Source organism: Panthera tigris, chromosome C1 (genome assembly GCF_018350195.1).
Source record: "Panthera tigris isolate Pti1 chromosome C1, P.tigris_Pti1_mat1.1, whole genome shotgun sequence".
Taxonomy (NCBI): Eukaryota; Metazoa; Chordata; class Mammalia; order Carnivora; family Felidae; genus Panthera; species Panthera tigris.
Window position 1 is genome coordinate 184,038,992 of NC_056667.1, and position 14,666 is coordinate 184,053,657.

A 14,666-nucleotide genomic window follows, 5' to 3' on the forward strand; every position below is an offset into this window, starting at 1 on the left:
GTTGGGCTCTGTGCTGACAGCTCAGAGCCCGGAGCCTGTTGGGATTCTGCGTCTCCCTCTCTCTTTGCCCCTCCCCCACTCATGCTCTGTTTCTCTCTCTCTTTCAAAAATAAACATTTAAAAAATTAAAATAAAAAAAGAAGTTAAAAAGTTGGTGATGTAAGGAATAGGGAGTAAGGCAGAATACTCATTCCTAAGAAAACTTAAGGTACATAATACAGGACTCCGGTACTATCTTTGTCATTTAGGTATATCCATGTTTCCCACCATCCAAAATAGGAAGCTGGAGGTCATCCCAGTTGTCTTCTTCTTCTTTTTTTTTTTAAATCATTCATATATCAAATATTTATTTAGCACATATTATGTGCCAGGTAGTGTGTTTGGGCTATAGGCAAAAAAAAAAAAAAAAGAACAAAGATCTAGCTTCTGACTTCAAGGTTGTCTCAGACAGTTTGGGTTAACAAAAAAAGCCATAATAATTACAAGATCTATTGCAGATGCCTTCCTTTTTTGATCTATCACATTCAAAAAGTCACACTGGTAATTCTCATTTGATCAACAGAAACAGTCTTCTAATATATCTCTTGGCCTATAACCCTACCCTTCTCCAGGACAATTTTCATGTTTCTCTGGAGGGCGATCTGGCAATATGTATCAAAGTCATTGTAATTGTTCCTAATCCGTCAGCTGGCAATTGAACTTTTAGGAATATATCTTAAGAACCTAATCACATATGGGCACAAAGATGTATATACACAACGATGTTTCATGGGCTGTTGTTTATGACAGCAAAAACATATGAAAATAATACCTATATCCAATAATTCTTTCTCAATTGGAATTCTTCTCCATGATGGAATGTTACGCAATTGCTAAAAGTCATTTTGTAGGGGCACCTGGGTGGCTCAGTCAGTTAAGCATCTGACTTTGGCTCAGGTCATGAACTCAGTTTGTGGGTTCGAGCCCTGCGTAGGGCTCTGTGCTGACAGCTCAGAGCCTGGAGCCTGCTTCGGATTCTGTGTCTCCTCCTCTCTCTGCCCCTCCCCTGCTCACACTCTGTCTGCCTGTCTCCCTCAAAAATCAACATTAAAAAAAAATAAAAAAATAAAAATAAAAATCATTTTGTAGAAAAAAATTGATATGGTAAAATGTTCAAAATACACTCACTGTAAAGTGAAAAAACAGGTTATCAAACAGCTAGTATGAAGCCATTTAAAATATGTGTGTGTGTGTGTCTGTGTGTGTATATATACACACACACACACAGATAGATACATACTACAATATATACATATATAGAAGAGTGATCAGAAAAATCTATACCAAAATGTTAACAATAGTCATCTCTAAGTTGCTGGAGTATTAGCATGTTGAGGTTTCCATTATATGTGTTTAATGTGTTGCATTTTATAATAGAAAATATATTATTAAGATGCAACCACAGAAATCCAATTATGTCGACTCTTTGAGTGATTAATTACCTCAAAAAGCAAAATCCTAACATGGCACCTAAGAGCCCTCCCAACCCAACTCCTGCTTAACTCCTGCCTAACCTCGGTCCTCACGCTCCCTTCCATTCACTTCACTCTCCAACGCTATCAGACCTGCTTCCTCTTTCACCCACTGTGACTTTGCACACACTGGGCTCTCTCCCTGGAATCCCCTCTGCCTTTCGTGACTGGCAAATTGTAACTGACCCTGCAGAGACCACCGCAGAGAGGCTCTCCTCAGAGACAGAGACGCTTTCCCTTCCTCTTCTGCCGCAGGCCTGTGAGGTGGTCACAGCTTCCTTTGCGCTATGTCCAAGGACACCCCCTTCCACTAAGGTTCTACGTTAACTTTTCTGTTTTCCCTACAACACTGTGAGCTCTGAGAAAGCAGGGACCAGGTCTGGGTCTCACCAGAATTAAGCACTGAGGTGGAACATTTTTCAGGGATTCAAAAATTACATGTTAGATTGAAACAAGTGACAGAAATTGAAGGAGGAATTTCTGCTTCCTCTGCATTTTTGGTAGTTAGGCTTCAAGTTCACAGCTGGCTTCCTCTACATTAATTTACTCCAGGTTCTGAACTTTTGGACCCAATGAAATTTGCATGCCCAAACTATACAAGCTTAAGCATCTTTCAAAGTAGCTAATTTCCATCAGATAAGCTCATTAAAATAGTGAAATGACCCACATATACAAATACAGCTAAAGTCGATAAATAAAAAATGAAGAACAGTTTCACTCCTGAGTAAAATGGTTTCGAGATCCAAGAAGAAAAGTGTGGTACTTGTTACGTTGCATTGCTTTTGGTTAAATGTTTTGGTGAGAATAAATATGGCCAATTTTTATCAACACTAAATAATTGTTGACATAAGAGCCACATTTTGTAGAATTATATTTTTCTATGTAAATATTTTCCTCCAAGAAAACCCCAAACTACTTTAGTCATGCCAATGTTATAAATGGTAAAGTGTAAGTCCAATAAGATCATAAAACTGGAAATAAAAATTATTTTTAGTTTGGTCGTTTTACCAGAATTTCTCAACTTTGGAGGTAAAATATCATTAGCATTTTAAAAAAAATTTTTAACATTTATTCATTTTTGAGAGACAGAGAGAGATGGAGTGTGAGTGAGGGAGGGGCAGAGAGAGGGAGACACAGAATCCAAAGTGGGCTCCAGGCTCCAAGCTGTCAGCACAGAGCCCCACGCGGGGCTTGAACTCACGGAGTGTGAGATCATGACCTGAGCAGAAGTTGGTTGGATGCCCAACTGACTGAGCCACCCAGGTGCCCCTCATTAGCATTTTTTTTTTAATTTTTTTTTTCAACGTTTTTTTATTTATTTTTGGGACAGAGAGAGACAGAGCATGAACGGGGGAGGGGCAGAGAGAGAGGGAGACACAGAATCGGAAACAGGCTCCAGGCTCCGAGCCATCAGCCCAGAGCCTGACGCGGGGCTCGAACTCACGGACTGCGAGATCGTGACCTGGCTGAAGTCGGACGCTTAACCGACTGCGCCACCCAGGCGCCCCTCATTAGCATTTTTAAAACTGTTCTATACTGTTCTTTTGCCACATCATCATACTATGGGTGATTCTGCCTTAAATGCAAATCCAGCTGAACATCATTCATTATTCATTTTAGCAAATATTATAGCTTTGACGTTCTCAAGTTTCTCTTCCTCTATCCCGCGCATGTACCTAACTTTATGAGATTGGTATTTAATGTGCAATTGTCTTCCAACTTTAAAAAAACAAATTATTGACCAATAACAGCAGGGCAAGAGACACAAAAGGTTTTATTGATAGAACTCATAGAAATAACATACTGAGATGACTCTCAGAAATTTCTCCACTCATGCATCTATATTCTTGAAATAGCTTCTATTAAAATATAACAACACTCATAAGGTATATTCTATGCTATTAAGTCAAAATTTAGAGCAAACAAGTGAGGGCAGAAGAAAATGTGTAAGAAGAATGGCAAAAAAAGACATTATCCAGATCTTTTTTTTTTTTTTTTGATGTAACATAGATCAGACTAGCTTCATTCTTCCAAGGCCTCAATAATACTCTACCAGGCATTAATTTTAAAGCCTCAAGCCACCTTGAGTCACTCAATAGAAACAAAAATCTAAGCAGGGGGCAGAGAAGACTAGCAATTTTTTTTTAAAGAAATGCAACTAGAGAAAATGAGATGTGTTTTGTTCCACTAGAAATATGACTCTTCACTTTCCCAATCTAACCAGAGCTTATTCTTGTAATATGAATAATATAGCTGTAACTCATCAGAATTGTCTACATTCTAATTTGAAAAATAGTTCCTATGTTAATCTTTAATAGCCTGTCTTCTGGACCAACAGAAAGAGTTACAAAAGAAGTCATTTACAGTGGCTTAATTAAGGCCTATGAGAAGCATATTTAGTAATGCGGTGCTGTTCTCCTTTTCATCCAATGGCCTTGCTGGTATATAGATCCACCATTTGATCAGTGCATCTGGCCCCAGGGGCTTCATGGTCTGCAAGCCACAACCTACTAATAAGCACCCTCCAGCTTGTTTGCTAAACAGATCAGTCCTGGCAGGCACCCAAAAACTCCAGTCCTTGAAACTTGGAGCTCTTTAACTTGCAGGGTCTATTGTGTGGCAAGCAAGAGAATAAACTATGTACCTCATAAATGCAGAGCAATTATGGATCAGTTAGTAATACAGCTGTGGCTCAAAAGATTGCTTACCTAAACCAAATCGAGACCTAATTTATTTTTGTATTGTCTTTGTTAAAAACCAAACAAACAGCTCTACAGAGCTTAGATACACAGTTAAGAAAATGGCTCCATTTTCCTTATAAACAAGATGGCAACTACTGGCTAAAAGAAATCATACTCACTAGCTGAAGGTTTTCATTCTGAACCGAGCCATTGCTTGCTGTAGATTTATTAGGTTGTTTAAGGAGACATGTGGAATGTTTTATCTGACAGAAGTTCAATGTGCTGGAGGCTGGGGGACTATATGGTGCTATTTCCAGTTATAGACACCAGGTAAGGTACCATCAACTTCAGGCAAAAGGATTTAAAAACAAAATAGCCTTCATTTAAAAAGAAACAGTAATGGAAATCCTCAGCATACTCAATAAATATTTTCCCAAATGCTTATTTCAATTTTTGGTAAATGAATATTAGCAAATAACCCCTGGCATGAATTCTGAAATGTTCCCAAATCAGTCCTAATTTCATAGGACTCTTTTTCTAATGGCCCCTCGGAGGTCAACTGAACCATGCCTCTAGCAGAATATAGCTCTGACTAGAAAGGACCTCATATATACAGTGTTACCCAAATGCTAAAAGGTGAGAAACTGAAGAAATTTATAACCAAGAGTTCCTAAATCAATTCATATCTCTCAACATATTCTTAAAGAAAGAAAGAAAGAAAGAAAGAAAGAAAGAAAGAAAGAAAGAAAGAAAAAAAGCAGCAACAAAGAAGACTACATAAAAACATGCCCTCAATGTGAATAAAACTCTGAATATCCAAACTTCAAACTATTTCAGGTAAAAAAGTATACATCATATCCCAGAAAGCCACCTTCATGCTCCTATTGCCCTAAGCCTCCAAGAGGAGAAGGGCAGTCTGGGGAAGACTTCAATATGGCAAAAGCCATAGACTGAACTAAATTAACAGAAAGTGAAAGTCCATCCTGCATGTGAAAATGTTGGAAAGGAATCACGGTCAATCAGAGCAGAACTAGGGAAGAGATTTAGTGTCTGCAGGATTAGAGGTAGCATCTTAGAAAAGCAACTTTTCCAGAAAAGGGGGAAGGGGAAGCAGTTAAATGGGAAGGGAGAGGTAAGTGCCTTACAAAACTGCATAGTGATGGGGGAGAAAGCAAGAGTGGAGAAGTTGGGATCCTTGAAGACAAAAGATTACTAAAAAACATCAAAGAATGCATAACTCTTCCTCCCATCAGTACCCTCAACACACACAAACACAGACACACACACACACACACACACACACATACAAACATACACAGAGGCAACCAGTAAAAAACCACCGACCAACCAACCAAAAAATCTCACCCATACTTTGCCACACCAACAGCAGAGGGAACTCTTGAACTAGGAATTGTGCAAACCATCCCAAATCACCACCCCATATGTAGAAATGCAGAGATGTTAAGAAATTTTTATTTAAGGGGTACCTGGATGGCTCAGTCAATTGAGCTTTTCTTGATTTCAGCTCAGGTCATGATCTGATAGGTTTGTGAAATCAAGCCCCATATGGTGCTCTGCACTGGGAATCTTTCCCTCTCTCTCTGCCCCTTCCCCACTCTCACTCACTACTCTCTCTCGCTCTCTCCCTCTCAAAATAAATGAATAAATGTAAACAAAGAAAAATTTTTATTTAAAAAAATATCATAAAATAAAGATTAAAAAAATTCTGCTGATGAAATTTACTGCCTCCCCCCCCCCCCCACACACACACATACACACACACACACACACACACTCCCCAGTAAGTCAGGTTCCTTGGAAGCCTCCACTCAGGAGTCAGGACTGTTCTGCTAAGACACATGCTCAGATAAATGTTTGCTTGTGAGGTCATGGCCCCTGAAACAGCAAATGAAAGCACAGAGGCCAGTTAAGAGATCATGAAAGGGAGACAATGTTGGAATGCTCTAGGAGAGGTGGTGAAAAGTAGTAGGATTCAAGATGTATTTTAAAAGTGGCACCAGAATTGTTGATGGACTGCATATGAGATGAGGAGGGGGGAAAGTAAATATATCCTATGGTTTTTGTCTGGATAGCCGGCAGAATGTAGGTACTATGGGCTGAGACAGTACTGAGGGAAGTGAGTGAGAATCAAGAATTTGGTCTTGTTAACTTTCAAATGGCTTCTAATACATATTTACAAATTTCATGGGTTTTATGCCATTATAAATTGTATTTTTCTTTTAATTTTAATTTCTAATTGTTTAGTTCCAGAATATAAAATCATACTTCATTTTTATACATTAATCATGTGTCCTGCTACCTTGCTAAACTCACTTATTAGTTCTAGTAAGTTTTTTTATAGATAACTTAGGATTTTCAATGTATATAATCATGTCATCTGTAAGTAAAAGCAGTTTTATTTTGTCTAGTCTAGTACATACACTTTTTATTTATTTTTCTTGCCTTGTTGCTCTGGCTAGGACCTCTAATACAATGTTGAACTGGAGTACTCTGAGTATATATATTTGCCGTATTCTCTGTCTTAAGGGGAAAATACTCAGTGTGATGTTGTAGATTCTATGTAGATGCCCTTTATCGTGTTGATCAATTTCCCTTCTGTGTCATTTGGTTCCCCAAGGAAGTAGATGCCAAGACTTGATGAGATGTGCAAGAGATTCACTGGGGGGAAGGATAAACGCGGGGCGGAAGCGAAGTATTCAGGAGAGACTTCATATCTGCTGCAGGTCCAACACCTGTGAAAGGAGAGTAGGAAATACTGGTAGCTAACTCAGTGATATGAACCAAACCTTCACACTTCATGGGTCTGAACTCTTGGTAATAATACCTTTTTCAGGCAGAGATTGCCACACATGTCCATTCACAGTTACAATAGGGTAAAAGAGTACCAGGGGGTGCCCAGGAGGATCACCTGGGTTCCACATGTTGAGCCTTTGAATATTTGAGTCTGACTCTGGAGCTCAGAGAAGAAGTCTAGTCTGAAGCTATAAATCTGAGAGTCGTGTGGCATAAGTGTTTCTCCAGAATTGATTACACTGTATGGAGATAGCACGCCTCTCAACCCTCAAGGCAGCTGGCTGAGAACTGTCGCCTGGACCCGGCCAATAGCTCCAATAGAAAAAAATGTTAAATATATATTATTTTTACCTATGGTACTAGAAGAGTTATATGAAGAAGAAGAATATAGAGCAAAGGGTTAAGCCCTGGGCATTCTAATATTTAGAGATTTGGGCAAAAAGGGAAAATCTATCAAGGGAAGTAAGAAGAAGCACTCGTGTAGTAGGAGAAAACCAGGACAGCATGGTTTACTGAAGGCCAAGTGACTAAGATGTTTTAAGAAGGCTACAGTGATAAAATGGTGTCAGAGGTTAAGTAAGATGAAGAATTGAACACTAGATTAGGCAAAATGGAGAATTAATAATCCAGCAAGAGTATTTTCAGTGAAATGGTGAGAGAAGTGAGGGAAGGAAGCAGACAAGTTGTCCTGAAGAGGAGCAGAGAAGGCACCTAGAAAAGAGGGGAGGTGTGTGGGGGGATGGGTGAAATAGGTGATGGGGATTAAGAAGTACACCTGTCGCCATGAGTGCTGGGTGATGTATGAAAGCGTTGAATCTCTATATTGTACACCTGAAACATATAACACTATATGTTAACTAACTGGAATTAAAATTAAAACTTTAAAAAAAGGATGAAGAAAGTAGGATGGATTAGTTTTCAAAGACAAGTGTTCTTTACAGAGAAGTCCTATTTATTTCTATAATAAAAGGTCCCAGTGTTGCCACAGAACCTCTTTTGTACCCCTAGCTTGCCCCATTCACAGATTTTTTTAAATTACCTTTTCCATATACAATTGATCCTCATTATTTGTGGATTTCATATTTTCAAATGCCAAAATCAGGATTCATAGCATTTTTGTGGTCATTTGCAGATGTGCAGAATGGTGAAAATCTGGAGTGGCCCAAGGTGTGCATTGCTAGCTGACGTGAACAAGGCAACACACTGTCTCCTGTTTCAGCTCTGAGGCTGTAAATACGTGTCCCTTCACAACCTATGCAGTGCCACATTTATCACATTTTTGTGCTTTTTGTTGGTGAGTTCACTGTTCAAAATGTCCCTCAAGTGTAGTGCTGAAGTGATATCTAGTGTTCCTAAGAGAAAGAAGGCTGTTTATACCTTATGGAGAAAGTGTATGTGTTATATAAGCTTCCTTCAGGCCTGAGTTATAGTTCTGTTGGCCATGAATTCAAAGTTCATGAACCAATAATGTATTTCACATAAAATGTCAAACACACCATACACTGACCAGCTGACAACAGTGTTGTGACCAGAGACTCACAGGATCCTAACCCTGTTTTCCCCCTAAGAGCAGTGATTCAGTGGTTGCCAATTAGCAGCAACTTTATAGAACTTACCTGTTGCAAATTAATGAGAATTGACTGTATATGTTTTTCTTTATTTTTTTAAATTTCTTTTAACGTTTATTCATTTTTGAGAGACAGAGAGCGTGAGCAGGGGAGGGACAGAGAGAGAGGAAGACAGAATCTAAGGCAGGCTCCAGGCTCTGAGATTTCAGCACAGAGCCCAACGCTGGGCTCGAACTCATGAACCACGAGATCATGACCTGAGCTGAAGTTGGATGCTCAGAAAGACACTCAAAAAGAAAGTATGGTATAGTACAAAAAGCACTAGACCAAGAATTTAAGACTTTGGTTCTAGTTCTGATTCTTCCAGTAACTAGTTGTATATCCTTCAGTGAATACTCTGGCTTCACTTGTTTTCTTCATCTATGAATGGAACTCTTTGAATTAGATTATTGCTAAGGCTCCTGAAAGCCCTAGCATTCTATGACCTTGACTTATCAGGCAGGGAAATTCCCAATGATAGTCACTTCCCAAGAAAGTCTCTCCTGCTTTAGATCTAACCACCTCACTCCGTAAGAGGAGTGCAAGAGGGAATAACGATCTTTTTTATTTTTAATCTTTTTAATGTTTATTTATTCTTGAGAGAGAGAGACAGAGCATGAGCATGAGCATGAGCAGAGAAGGCACAGAGAGAGAGGGAGACACAGAATCCGAAGCAGGCTCCAGGCTCTGAGCTGTCAGCACAGAGCCCGACATGGGGCTCTAATTCATAAACCGCGATATCATGACCTATGCTGAAGTCGGACGCTCAACTGACTGAGCCACCCAGGCACCCCTAAATAACAATCTTATAATAAGACAAATGAGCACCATATTCTAGAGAGTGCCACAGAGATAAAATAAAATACACTGATTTTAAAAAAAACTGGGAAGTTTTCCCAGGAAAAGAGTTGCTTATGTCTTTGGAAGTCATATCAAAATAACCCCCACATGTTAACAGTACATGTCACATTAAGAAATAGATATTAATGAGGGATTTTAAAAGAAAACAGCCACAGTAGGTTTAAATAGGGTGCAGCCTTCTGATGACAGCTTTGAACACAGAGTGCCAAAATGCAGCCAGACTGAGTGAGGTCTGGGCACATTGCTAAAATTATAAGGAATACAAAGAGTACGCTAAGGTGGCAACCTGAATTCACACTCAGGGTTTTTAATATCAGAAGCAAGAAAGCCATTTGCAACTCTTTGCTAAAGGATGAGGCTCTAAGTGTTAAGAATACAGGCCCATATGTGTAATGACAGAAGGTGAATATCTTACGGGGGATGCAAGGGGGCAGGGAGGGGATTGAAAAGTGAAAAGAATTCACTGCATAATTTGGCTTTTTTTTTTCTTTATTAGAAAAACATTTATAACAGTAACTTGAAAAAAGTCAGGAATAGATTTTCTTTTTTAAGTTTTTCCCTGAGTAGCCTTTGGTGCTTTGTGTGGACCTCGATACAGGGTTGTTGGGGACCTACACCCCATCATGGGTTCTTGTTTGTATGGGATCATGCTGTTTTACAACACTGGAAGTGAGGTTTGCCAGCTGGTCTGTGTGGGTCAGAAATGCTATCAGGAAATTGATGGCAAAAATCAAACTGGGGTAGTTTCAAGAGAGTTTTTAAAGGGACCATTAAAAAAAAAATCATGTGGAGGGTTGCCTGGGTGGCTCAGTGGGCTGGGCATCCGACTTAGGCTCAGGTCATGATCTCACAGTTCATGAGTTCGGGCCCTGAGTGGGGCTCTGTGTTGACAGCTCAGAGCCTGGAGCCTGCTTTGGACTCTGTGTCTCCCTCTCTCTGTCCCTCCCCCACTTACACTGTCTCTGTCAAAAAATGAATAAATTTTTTAAAAATGTTGAAAAAAGGGTGTGGGGAAACCACAAAGAATAGGGCAGTCCCCTAGGACTGGTAACAGTGAAAATGTTGCCACCCTTCTCTAGAGCAGATGAAGGGAAAGATGGGTTTCCAGATCCTGCGTTTGCAGACACTGGAATGAATCATGAGGAGAAGGTCATGAGAGTCATGAGGAGTCATGAGGAGAAGGTCACCTTGGGAGGAGCAGTGAGAACTGGTCAGTCATCAGCCAGCCCAAGACAAGTCTACAGGAAGGGAACTATAGAACATATATTGCAATTGTACCCACGTCTCACCTCCTGATGGCTTGCCTCTGTTGCTCACTGCACAACCGGAAGCCAGAGAGTAAAAGGCCTGATGATGTGGCCCAGCCAGGAGAAGCCAAAACAATTCCAGGCAGAAGTTGCTGATTACTTTCAAGGTAAAGGTAGTCTGAATAAATACACACTTTGGTCAAAAAAGGGAAAAAAAAAAAAAAAAAAAGACCAAGAATGAAAATCTATATCCAGCCAAAGCTAAAAATCGCCATCATTGAATGAACCTAAGAGATGCAAGAATAAATTTGAATTTTGTTTCAGAATTATTTATTTTTCAAAAAAAATTTAGTTAAATTTTAATAGGGCAAGAGAAACAATTATTCAGAACTGCTCCTAACCTGCTCCTGCAGTCACTGCAGCATTTGGGATGTTAAGTTGGCCTTCACTTCAACTGGCACTTTCAGTAATGTCACTAATCTTTTATATGCAAAAATATACAGTTCAGAATATTTTGAGTAGTGTGCTTTCTAGAAGAAACCCTATACCTATAATGCACTGTTATCCCTTATCTTCAAGAACTTAAAAATGGTTAGCAAACGATAGGAATCATTTAGTAACTTTTTAAAAAATGTAGGCTCCATTTCAGGGCTGCCAGAGCAAAGTACTGTAGACGAGGTGGCTCAAAACAACACTGATTTATAGTCTCACGGTTCTGGGGGCTAACCCTCAGAAATCAAGGTGTTGGCAGGGCCACCCTGAGTCTCTGGGCAGATTCCTTCCTTGCCTCTTCCCCTCTTCTGGTGGTGGTGGGCAACCCTCAGTGTTCCTTGTCTTATAGCTGCATCCCTTTACTCTCTGCCTTTGTGGTAACTGGCCTTCTTCCCTCCTGTGACTCCATGTTCATATGATCTTAGAAAGACACCAGTCAGGGAATGCAAATTGATGCAGCCACTCTGGAAAACAGTATGGAGGTTCCTCAAAAAGTTAAAAATACCCTAAAACCCAGCAATTGCACCACTAGGTATTTATCCAAAGGATACAAGGTTGCTGGTTTGAAGGAACACATGTACCCCAATGTTTAAAGCAGCACTATTGACAATAGCCAAAGTATGGAAAGAGCCCAAATGTCCACTGACTGATGAATGGAGAAAGACGATGTGGTATATATATTATACAATGGAATATTACTTGGCAATCAAAAAGAATGAAATCTTGCCATTTGCAACAGCATGGATGGAACCAGAGTGTATTATGCTAAGTGAAACAAGTCAGAGAAAGACAAATATATGACTTCACTCATAAATGGAATTTAAGATACAAAACAGATGAACACAAGGGAAGGGAAGCAAAAAATAATATATAAAAACAGAGAGGGAGATAAACCATAAGAGACTCTTAAATACAGAGAACAAACTGAGGGTTGATGGAGGGGTGTTGGGTGGGGGTGATGGGCTAAGGACAAGGGGCATTAAGGAGGACACTTGTTGGGATGAGCACTAGATGTCATATGTAAGTGGTGAATCACTAAATTCTATTCCTGAAATCATTATTACACTATATGTTAACTAACTTGGATTTAAATTTAAAAAAAAAGAAAAAGAAAAAGAAATGTTTGAAGCTGCATTGTAGTGGTGGCTACAAAAATGTATACATTTACTAAAAGCCATTGAATGGTACCCTTACATGGGTAAATTGTATGCTATCTAAATTACAGCTCAATAAAGCTCAATAAAATTTTTCAAAACCCCCCCTCCCAAAAAAAAAGACCTCAGTCATCCTGGATTAAGGGCTCACCCCACTGCAGTATGACAGTGTCTTAACTAGTTACATCTGCAACAATGCGATTGCCAAATAAGGTCACGTTCTGAGGCACTGGGGTTAGAATTTCAAAATATCTTAAAAAAAAAAAAAAAAAACTAGAAGTTTTCACCTCTGTTTTTCTTTTTATTTCAAGTTCTTATTTAAATTCTAGTTAGTTAACATATATGATAAAAATGGTTTCAAGTATAGAATTTAGTGATTCATCACTTACATGTAATACCCAGTGCCCAACACATGGAAGTTTGCACCTCTTAATCCCTTTCACCTATTTCACCCATCCCTCCACCTCCTCCCCTCTGGCAACCACCAATTTGTCCTCTGTATGTATAAATGTGTTTCTGATTTTTTTTAGTGTCTTTATTTATTTTTGAGAGAGAAGGAGAGTGCATGCAGGGACGTGGCAGAGAGAGAGGGAGACACAGAATCCGAAGCAGGCTCCAGGTGCTGAGCTGTCAGCACAGAGCCCAACGTGGAGCTTGAACCAGTGAACCGGGAGATCATGACCTGAGCTGAAGTCAGACGCTTAACCAACTGAGCCACCCAGGTGCCCCAATATGTCTGTTTTTGTTTGTTTGACTTGTTTTTTAGAGTCCACATATATATGAAATCATACAGTATTTATCTTTTTCTGTCCGACTTATTATATCACTTAATATAATACCTCTAGGTCCACCCATGTTGCAAATGGCAATATTTCTTTCTCAAAATGTCTTTTTGGGAGACACAATTCAAACCATAATAGTGCCATCAACTCAAAATAACAGGCAATTGCTTCTTAAATTTTTTTTAAAAAGTTCTTTAAGTTTATTTATTTTTGAGAAAAAGAGAAAGCACAAGTAGAGGAGGGGCATATAGAGAAGGTGAGAGAGGATCCCAAGCAGGTTCTTTGCTGTGAGCACAGAGCCTGACATGGGGTTTGATCTCACAAACCATGAGATCATGACCTGAGTGAAAATCAAGAGTCGGAGGCTTAACTGGCTGAGTCACCCAGGCACCCCTTAAAGCATTCTTTAGTGAAGTTTTGTAGAATAAAACAAATGTGTTCAGAGTTCCCCATTTTTCACTAATTTTTCTTCATCTGGTGCATTTTTAAAATTCTTTATTATGTCTGGATCTTTAATTTAAACCATCGTGAGCAGTATTCTACTTGGTTTAGATTTCCTTCACGTAAAAATTTAAGTTTACGGTACTTTCACCTCTAGTTAAGATGGAATATAGGAGCCATATTTATCCTTCTGCTTAAAACACCTGAAACACCAGACAAGACATATAAAATGTTCTTTGGGACACTGGGCATCAGGCAACAAAGGAGAATGATTCTTAATACATGGAAACAAACTAAGTAAGCCCTACAATTGATTCAGTTTATAGCCTGGAGAGAGTTTCCAAAACACAGCACAGGGAAAGAGAAGCCAGGCAGTGCCCAGAGATCTGCCAGAGGAGGAGAAACAGGGCTGGGAGTTACCTATCACATACCGTCTCCTAATGGTACTATTAACTCTCAATCTCTTTGCCTCCTTGTTTAAATATTTGAAAGTTCTTGGTAATCATTTTTAACATTGTAATATTTATTCTTAATATCACTACTAATTATTAGTGTGACATTTTAGTCTTATCATAACTATGACACATTTATACTTTGATTGATAGAACTTTAAAATACAAGAAAATGTTTTTCTTACTAAAAGACCTAAAAGGCCTACCTATATTTAAAAGGACTAAGATATTAGCAATATCTGAATGTTAGCAATCTGAATGACATGTCTTACTTGTAATATTATTATTAGACCGATTAAATAAACTTATCTAAGCACATGATTATTGATCATACGTAAGTTCAGGGACACCAGAAATGACATTGAAATCTCATCTATTTTGACTTGCAGTGGCTGAAACCAAAACCTCACAGTGGAATTGGGCCAAATACCAAGACTAAATCAAAATATGGTATATCCTAACAAGGGAATGAGAGTCATATTGACTTTGGACATCAAAATAATTGAATTCCAGAAGTCAATGGAACCATATTTCAAGAAGTCTGAAGGAAAACTTGAATTTAGAATTCTACAAAACCAGGACTAATAATTTTAAGAACACAAAGTGAAGACATGTTCATATATG

At 39.0% G+C, this 14,666-nt stretch overlaps 1 protein-coding gene across 1 annotated transcript in view; it reads right to left on the reverse strand.

The window, feature by feature from the left end:
* Positions 1–6,668: 6,668 nt before the first annotated feature.
* FTCDNL1 (formiminotransferase cyclodeaminase N-terminal like) overlaps positions 6,669–14,666 on the reverse strand; it is a 171,730-nt gene continuing 163,732 nt past the window's right edge. Inside the window, exons 9-10 of the mRNA XM_042995018.1 lie at positions 10,764–10,914; positions 6,669–6,945 (exon numbers count right to left, since the gene is read on the reverse strand). Of these exons, the coding sequence (XP_042850952.1) occupies positions 6,750–6,945; positions 10,764–10,914 (347 nt within the window). The 3' untranslated portion in view covers positions 6,669–6,749. The remainder of the gene's footprint in view (positions 6,946–10,763; positions 10,915–14,666) is intronic.